The 9,343-nt window shown below is 36.2% G+C and overlaps 1 protein-coding gene across 2 annotated transcripts in view; it reads right to left on the bottom strand.

Moving 5' to 3' along the window:
- Positions 1 to 9,343, bottom strand: part of VAMP4 (vesicle associated membrane protein 4) — a 27,063-nt gene that overhangs the window by 16,440 nt on the left and 1,280 nt on the right. Inside the window, exons 2-3 of one of the 2 annotated variants that reach the window (XM_007446766.1) lie at positions 8,169 to 8,288; positions 2,498 to 2,544 (exon numbers count right to left, since the gene is read on the bottom strand). In XM_007446766.1, the coding sequence (XP_007446828.1) occupies positions 2,498 to 2,544; positions 8,169 to 8,234 (113 nt within the window). In that variant the 5' untranslated portion in view covers positions 8,235 to 8,288. Of the gene's footprint in view, positions 1 to 2,497; positions 2,545 to 8,168; positions 8,289 to 9,343 lie in introns of those variants that run through there. The other variant, XM_007446767.1, reaches the window with a different exon arrangement.

Here is a 9,343-nt window from a genome sequence, read left to right as displayed (position 1 = left end):
TTTTGCGGTTTGTGGGCCTCTCACTGTTGTGGCCTCTCCCGTTCTGGAGCACAGGCTCTGGACACGCAGGCTCAGCGGCCATGGCTCACAGGCCCAGCCGCTCCGCGGCATGTGGGATTTTCCCGGACCAGGGCACGAACCCACGTTCCCTGCATCGGCAGGCGGACTCTCAACCACTGCGCCACCAGGGAAGCCCGTGTTGATTAATTTTTGAAAAATTATTTCAGAAATTTTATTAGCTCTGTCTCCCTTTCAATACATAGACAGAACCACAGGGTGTGGTAGTGTGCCGGTTTTGTTGTCAGGCCCTTTGGAAGATGTACAGCATTATTTGGGAGTGAACCTCCAGAGTACAGTTAGCCTGAAAAGTTTTTGTTTCTCACTTACATTCAGGTGATCACTTGTTTAGCCAAAGCATCTGACCTTTTCAATACTGAGTCTTCTGTTGACAGGTAGCTGTTGCTCTAGTCTAAGGCTTCTCACTGTAATTGGCACTATGAGCAATTAGCTTTTTGACTCTGGAAACCTTGTTCCCTGTAGAAAATTATCTTCCCACTTCATCTGACTTTCCTGCCAAAAATGATACTATTTCCTGTTATTGGATTTGATTTCCATCCTGCAGACTCTTTTTGCCAATTGCTTCATGGCTGTCAATTACTTTTTATAAAATGTTTTATACAATGTTTTTTATTTGGGAAAAAAAAAGCCTCTATAAAAAATTCCACAACATTATAGCAAAGTGGGAGGTAAATGTTTCCTCCCAGGCATACCCTTCTGGAGGTATGAGCCTCCAGAGAAAACTCCTGCAACAATACGTCATCCTTCTTGACTTTGCAAATAAAACCGAGGCCCTTTCTAATCAAAACTGCAAAGGATTGACCAGGTTAATTAATTCTGACAGAGCATCAAGGCAATCCAACAGGGAAAAGATAATCTTTCCATCAAATGGTGGTGGAACAGTTGGATATCCATATGCTCCCCGGCCCCCCCAAAATGATCCTTCACCCTTAACTCAACCTTATATAAAAAAATTAACTTATAATAGATTATAGACCTAAATGTCAAAGTCAAAACAATAAAACTTTTGGAAGAAAACAAAGAAGAAAATCTTAGAACCTTTCGGTTTGGCAAAGACTTCTTAAACAAAAACGATGAAAGGAAAAATTTAATAAACTAATTTCATCAAAATCAAAACTCTGCTCTTCAAAAGACACAGTTATGAAAATGAAAAGATTAAATTACAGACTGGGAGTAAATATCTGTAAAACATATATCTGACAAAGAACTTGTATCTTGAATATATAAAAAATTCACAACTTAATAAGAAGACAAACTTAGAAATGGGCAAAAGATTTTTAACATGTACATCATCAAAGAAGATATAAGGGGCTTCCCTGGTGGCACAGTGGTTAAGAATCCGCCTGCCAACGAAGGGGACACGGGTTCGAGCCCTGGCCCAGGAAAATCCCACACGCCACGGAGCAACTAGGCCCTTGAGCCACAACTACTAAGCCTGTGCTCTAGAGCCCACAAGCCATAACTACTGAGCCCATGTGCCACAACTACTGGATCCTGCGCGCCTAGTCCCCACGCTCCACAACAAAAGAAGCCACTTAAACAACAAAGAGTAGCCTCCGCTCGCCGCAACTAGAGAATGCCCGCACACAGCAATGAAGACCCAACACAGCCAAAAATAAATAAATAAATAAATAAATAAATAAAAGAAGATATAAGGATGGCAAATACACACAAAAGAAGATGTTCAGCATAATTTGTATTATGGAAATGCAAATTAAAACCGTAATGGGATACCACTATACAACCACAAGAGTGGCTAAAATTAAAAGACTGACCATATGCAGTGCTGACGAGGATCTGACACCCATACAGTACTGGGAGGAATATAAAGTGGTACACAACTTTGGGAAACAGCTGTAAACATACACCAGCCATTCCACTCCTATTTACGCAGAGAAATGAAAGCATAAGTCCACACAAAACCTGTACATGAGTGTTTATAGCAGCTTTATTTGTAATAGCTAAAAACTAGAAACACCCCAAATATCCATCAATAAGTGAATGCGTGAATGAATTGCAGTATGTTCATGCAATGGACCACAACTCAGAAATAAAAAGAAACAAACTATTGATGGCATGCGACAACATGGGTGAATCTCAAAATAATTATGCAAAGTGAATGAAGCCAGTAAAAAAAAGAAGCATACTGTATGACGCCACTTCCAAAAAAAAATCTAGGCAATACAAACCACAGTGATAGAAAGCAGATCAGTGGCTGCCTGGGACTGGGAGAGTGACAGATTACCAAGAGGTTTGAGGAAACTTTTGAGGTGATGGTTATGTTCACTATTTGAATTTCATGATGATTTTGCAGGTGTACAGTGGATATGTCAAAACTCTTATTGTACACTTTATATGTATTTTATTGTATGTCAGTTACACCTCAATAAAGCTGTAAAAAGAAAAACAAAAAACTTACAGAAAAAAGTCCTCTTCTTCATCTGAATCATCTTCCAAAAGATTTCTCTGTCAAAAAAAGAAAAAGACTTGAGTTTTTAGATTCCAAGGGGCTTACAAACTGTCAGGGGCAGAGTAATGAAACAAGTTCTATCCTGGTGAAATTTCTTAACTCCAAGCTTCCAGACACAGGGAAGAGTAATTACAGGTGCTTCACTGGAAGCTAAAAGATATGGAACCACACTGCAGACTTTCTAAGAAAATGCTTATAAGCCCGGAATCCTTTGACTGACCACAAGGTAGAGAGGTCACTGAAGCTGGCATGGGAGTGAGGGATGCAGGCAATCAGGGAGGGGCAATCCTTCCTCCTCCTCCTGCCTTCCAGTCTCTCTCTATCAGAAGAACCTAAGAAGAAGCTGGGGGCAAAGGAGAAATGTAGCTGCAGAGTCCAACTCTAGCATCAGAGAGAAGAGTATAGAAGATAGGTTTGGAGCTGAGAGACAAGGGTTTATTAACTGGCACAGCCCACCTAACAGCTACTCGGCCTACGAATAGCCCTCTACACATATTTGAACTTCCAAACAAAAACAACTTTATACTTTTACCTTATAAGATACAACTGTTTTTCTTAAAATGAGGAATGTCTCACCTTCTCCCCAAAAGGGGAAGATATAAAGTTCCAAAAGGAGGCTGAAGAAGAGCAAAAACCAGGCCTTTTCAGCATGCAAGAACTCAAACAGTATACAACTTGTCGGCCGAATAACGGCTCCCCGTAGATGTCGACATCCTAATCCCCGAAACCTGTGAATTTGTTTCCTTGAATGGTAAAAGGAACTTTGCAGAAGTTAATAAATCAAGGATCTTGAGGTGGGAAGATCAATATAGTGGGCCCAAAGTCATCACAAGAGTACTTAAAAAGGAGAGAGGCAGAAGTGTGTGTGTGTGTGTGTGTGTGTGTGTGTGTGTGTGTGTGTGTGAGAGAGAGAAAGAGAGAGAGAGAGAGAGAGAGAGACGGAGGGAGGGAGGGATGGACAGAGGTTGGAAGATGTCACCCTGTTGGATTTAAAGATATAGGAAGGGGCATGAGCAAGGAGGTCAGGCAACCTCTCAAAGTTGGGAAAGGCAAAGAAAGAGCTTCTTCCCTATAGGCTCCAGAAGGAACATGGCCCTGCCAGTGCCTTGATTTTATCCCAGCAAGATCCATTTTGGACTTCTGGTCACCAGAACTATAAGATAATAAATATGTGTTGTTTTAAGTTTGTGGTAATTTGTTAAAGCAGCAACAGGAAGCAAATACAACACCCATGTACCTTTTCTGAAGAAACTACTCAAAGAATTACACCAGCTAAAAAGAAAATTAAATCAGAACAAAGATCTTAAGATGGAGACTGACATACTCCGTACATCTAATAACATATGTGGTCAAATCTAAATGGAAGATGATTGTGAACTATAACTTGAAAGAGAAAAATGCATAATATAAAGAAAAATTCTACAAGAATCTAAAACTTTTCTCACAAAACCCAAAAGCAGGAAGTGGAGAGTAAAATGAGGAAGTTAAAAGCAAAGTAACAGGCTCATCTTGGTGGGGAGAGGAGTGGAGAAGTGGGAAGAGGCCTAGAATGAAAAAGTAGTGTGGAGGGGCATAGTTTTTGGCATGTTGAGAAAGAACACAAATTTAAACATTATTGTTAACATATAAAGTTAATTAGAAAGAGAAGGAAAGGGAGGAAATTTTTAACTGCCTAGTGGTCCTGGGAGCAGGGAAAAAGTGAGGAAAAATAATCAATCTAGCTAAAGAAGTTAGGGAAAACATAAGAAATACAATGAATAGCATTATCTCTATATATTATAATAAATAATACACAAAGAGTAAGAAAATGAAAAGAGGATGTGTTAAATATTCATTTAACAACTATGTTTGAGCATCTTCTATGTACTAGGCACTGTTCTAAGTACCAAGCATCAGCTTTGGACAAGACAGACAAGGTCTGAGCTCTTACAGAAAAACACCTGATGGTGATGAATGTTATGCAGAGAATTAAAACAGTGATGGGATAAAAAGTGACAGGATGACTAAATAAGATTAGGCTGTCAAGGAAAATCATTCTTAAAAGGTGAAATTTAGGCTGAGATCCAAACAATAACAAAGAGCCAACCAAAGATCAGGGTGAAGAGCATTCACTGCCAGCAGAGGGACTAGCGAGTGCAGAAAAAGTCCAAATATATCAGTTACCTTAATAAGTGTGAATGGTTTGAATGCTCCTACTCAAAGTAAAAACTATACATGATTAGAGTTCAAAAAAATTGCAGCCAATATCTGTTTATAAGAAATTTACCTAAAATAAATGTCAAATAAAGGATGAAAGAAAAAAGAGAGATGAAAGAGATATATTATCAAATTCTAACAAAAAGAATGTTAGAGTTAGCAAAAGTAATATAAAGAGATTATTTTAGGACAAGCATTAAACAAATAAGATTTTACAATGACAAAATGCACAATCCACTAAGATTTAACAGCAACGAATGTTTATATGTAACAATATAGTTTCAAAATACATAAAGCAAAAGCTGCTCAAATTATAAGAAGAAATGGATACATTCAAAAATCATAGGAAAGCTTTAACATATCCTTCAAAGATGGAGAAACCAGGAAGACAAAAAAATAAATAATCTAGAACTGTGTACTCAGCAAATGTTATTTTCAAATATCCAAGAAATGAATAAGCAATAAAAGAATTTTAATAAATAGCCCAAACTAGAAATTACACAAGTCACATTCTCTGGGCATAATGCAATGGAAATTAAAACAAATAAAAGGAAATTTTAAAACACTCTTCTGTTAAAATGTTAAAAGGTAATTGCAAACTTAACAAACTGTTTAGAAATGAATGACACTGGGAACATTACAAAACAAAATCTGTAAAGTATGGTCACAGCAGTACCTAAAGGAAAATGTGACCTTAAATCCATTTATTTATGATATTACAAAGACTGAAAATATATAAAATAAGTATTTAACTATTAAGATGAGTAAATTATTCTTAAGTCACAAACAACCCCAGAATCTCTAAAGAAAAAAAATTCATGAATTTGATTACATAAAAATTTAAAACATAAAGTACAATACCATACACAAGGTTAAATGGCAAGTAACAGGCTGGGAAAGAAATCTGCAACATACTTTCAGACTAAAGGGTCTGGTATCTCTCTTATGTAAAGATCACTGACAAACTAGTAAGAAAAAGACACATTATAGAAAAATCATCAAAGAAGAGAAATAGACGATTCCTAACAGAAAAAGAAATGGCCAATGACCACATGAAAACATGTTCAAAGTCAATAGTATTCAGGAGGATACATTACTTCCTTCAACAAATATTTCTAGCTAATAAGTAACAATCATTACATTTACAATACAGTTTATTTGCCTTAGAGGATGATGATACTAAAGTGTGCTTATTATAGTTGCCCAATGAGAAACACAATGAAAACGAATGTCTTTACACTTATTCACTGAACAAAAACACAAGAGCTAGGGATACATTATCAAAAAAGGGTAATAAGATACAATGAGATGTCATTTCACACCCACTAGGCAGATAATAACAAGTGTTGGTGAGGAGAAATTGGTGGTAAGGAGAAATGTAAAGAAATTAGAACTCTCATACACAGCTGGACGGGAACATAAAAATTGTGCAGTCACTCTGGAAAACAGTTTGGCAATTCTTCAAAAGGTTGAACATAGAGTTACTATAATACCCAGTAATTCTACTACTAGGTATTTACCCAAGAGAAATGAAAACATATGTAATGAAATGAAATGAAAATAAAAACTTGTATGTGAACATTCATAGCAGTGGTATTCATAGTAGCCAAAAAGTGTAAATAATCCTAAATGTCTATCACCTGATGAATGAATAAATAAAGTGTAGTATATTCATATAGTGGAATATTATTCAGCAATAAAAAAGAATGAAGTACTGATATATACTACAACATGGATGAACTTTGAAAACATTATGCTAAGAAGCCATTTACAAAAGACAACATAGTGTATGCTTCCATTTATATAAAATGTCCAGAACAGACAAATCTATAGATTTGTGGTTGCCTAGGGCTGAAGGGATGAGGAGAATGGGGGATGATTGCTAAAAAGTACAGAGTTTCTTCTTGGAATGATGAAAGTGTCCTAAAATTGATGGTGGTGATGGTTGCACAATTTGGTACTAAATACTAGTTACTAAAATCCACTGAATTGTACTCTTTTAATGAGTGAACTGTATGGCATGTGAATTATATCTCAATAAAGCTGTTATCAAAAAAGTGTTACAGGAAAGAGGAACAAAATTTTTTAAAGTTTTATAAAAGTAATTTATAAATTCTTAGAACCAGTTATCAAACTTCATGATCTGATAAACATTCAAAAGGAGGACTCTATTTAAACAGCCAATTTTTTTTTTCAATTCTGCTATCTAATATCCTATTTTTACAATAAATTGCGGTAGTATTCAACCAACAATGTAAAAAGAAAGTGCCATAGTTATGGTCTTAGAAGTAGAACTGATTGAAACTGTATATTTTATATTTTTGAGTAAATAAAGCTTATTCTAAAAAGTTTACTAGCAGTTAGTCTGTTGGTGGATTGTATCCCCCTTCAAGCAAAACAAAAACAGACACTGAATAAAGAGTTAGAATAAAGGGATGACAAATGATTCCTGTACTGTATTTCAAGATACTCCTAAATCATAAGATGTTAGACAGAGGTTCTAAGGTTGTGCAAAAAAGGAGCATGTAAAATGAAGTCAAACAGACTATCTGCAGAGATAGTGCCCTCTAGTTTTTAGCACAATGCCTAGCACATAGTAGGTAGTCAATAAACATCTGTTGCATGAATCAGAAAATAAAGGAATGGCAAGAAGATAGGAAGTGAGGGAGGGCTTTAGGTTGCTGGATGAAAAAGAACAGCTCTAATTCCTTTCCTCAATAAATACTTATTGGTAGCCTATCTACAATACTCATATCAATGCTATCTTCCAAAATGCTGCATAATTTCTAGATTTATACAATCCTGAACAGAATGTTCTGAAATAAACTAAAAATTGAACATTATATAAAAGCTACTCTGGACTCTGTGGCAACTGCAGGACCAGAATCCTTTATCTGCAATTCCAAAATCTAAAAAGTTCTGAAAACCAAGAGATTTTATAAGCTTTGGAGTGAAAACTCATTTGAAGGAAAATCTTACCTGAACTGATGTCAGCTAATTTATATACTTAATTAGAATAATCAGACACTCCACTGAGAAATATTAATATGTTTGGAGGTGCTGCTCTAGACCCCCAAAAGGCTCTTGTATAATGTGCACTAACTAGCTTTGTAAAATCTGAAAAATTCTGAGGAACTCCAACCACACCTGGCTCCAGAGTACTAAATAAGATATTGTGTATTTGTACAAAATTCCCTTTGAAAGACTAGAAAGAAGCTGGGAACATAATTTGGTCAATAGTGGAAAAAGAATTTGGTTGAGTCCCAATCTAAGTAACATATATTTTTTAATGGTTACTATGAAGAAAACAAATAGGATTTGAATATAGCCATGAATATTAGATTATTCTAAAACAAATTATTTACAAAGGAAGGAAAAGATATTTTGAATCTTTCTTTTTTAAAGATTAAGATTCTGAACTTACCCTTTCACTTTTCACAGAACCAGTGACATCATCATCATTTAGGTGGCGCTTAAACTTGGGAGGCATATTTTTTAGTGAAGAAGTACTCTTCTACTTCTCAGCAGAATAAGTCTTCACCACCTTAAGGAGAAAATAAATTTCATCAGATTTGAGACTTTGGGGTATAAGCTAAAGTACTGAAAACAGCGTACAAGGCCCTATATGGTGGGGCCCCTCCACTTCTCTGACTTCAGCTGCTCCCTCTCACCTGCTCCACTCCAGTGACCCTGGCCTCCATACGCTAGGCCTCAATACACAACAGTTAAAAAGAGAAAATGGAGGTAACTTTTAGAGAACACGTGGGGGAAATCAGCGAAAATATTTTTATAAAATCAAAGAGCAGCTTGTACAGGAGAGGGGGGAAATTAGGAGGTTGTCCCCTTGCAAGTGAGACATCAAATGCTTAAAGATTTTAACTTGGAGTCAGAAGATGGCAGAACACTTCTAATTCTCTCACTTTTAGGGAGCTGCTTAAACAGATTGTTTCTGTAAAATAGTGATTTCTAGGCTTCTGCATGGAGTTGGGATGGTCAAATCAGATTAATACATACATGCAAAAACATTCTGTCAATTACAACGTCCTGTTCTAATGCATAACACTAGGTGCTCCAAGAAAAGGGGTAAGTTTGGAAAGTACTGGGTTAAACAAAGCCAGGTTTTTTGTTTTTGTTTTTCTGGTTTGCTACAGAAAGTCTCACAGTCTTTTATATACTAATTTGCGTTATGATTTTCCAGGAAAATGCTTGAATACGCAACATATTCAAAATTTTCTTGAGAAAAAGCTGACATGCAAATACGAGTTTTCAGTATCTTGGACTAGAAGATGGATGAATAATAAGAATAGCTAAGGTGTACTGAATGTTTTACTATGTGTCAGGCACTATGCTCAGCGATTTACACATTTTCTTTTACTCCTTCGAAGTAAGCACAAAGAAACTAAGAGAAAACTAAGGCTTGGTAAAAGATAAGTAACTAATAGTGTTAGTCACTCTACTGATTGAAATATCAGAAACATAGGCCTAAATTATTAATGGCTGTGCATGATCAATTTTAATATTTATCCAATTAGTTGTCTATCAGGTTATACAGTTCTAGGAAGACCACTTCCCTGTAACAACCCAGCAGTCCTCTTTCCC

This window comes from Lipotes vexillifer, unplaced genomic scaffold (genome assembly GCF_000442215.2).
Source record: "Lipotes vexillifer unplaced genomic scaffold, Lipotes_vexillifer_v1.1 scaffold685, whole genome shotgun sequence".
In the NCBI taxonomy this organism is placed as follows: domain Eukaryota; kingdom Metazoa; phylum Chordata; class Mammalia; order Artiodactyla; family Lipotidae; genus Lipotes; species Lipotes vexillifer.
Note: the sequence above shows the minus strand (reverse complement) of the source record. Positions and strands in the feature narration are given on the sequence as shown.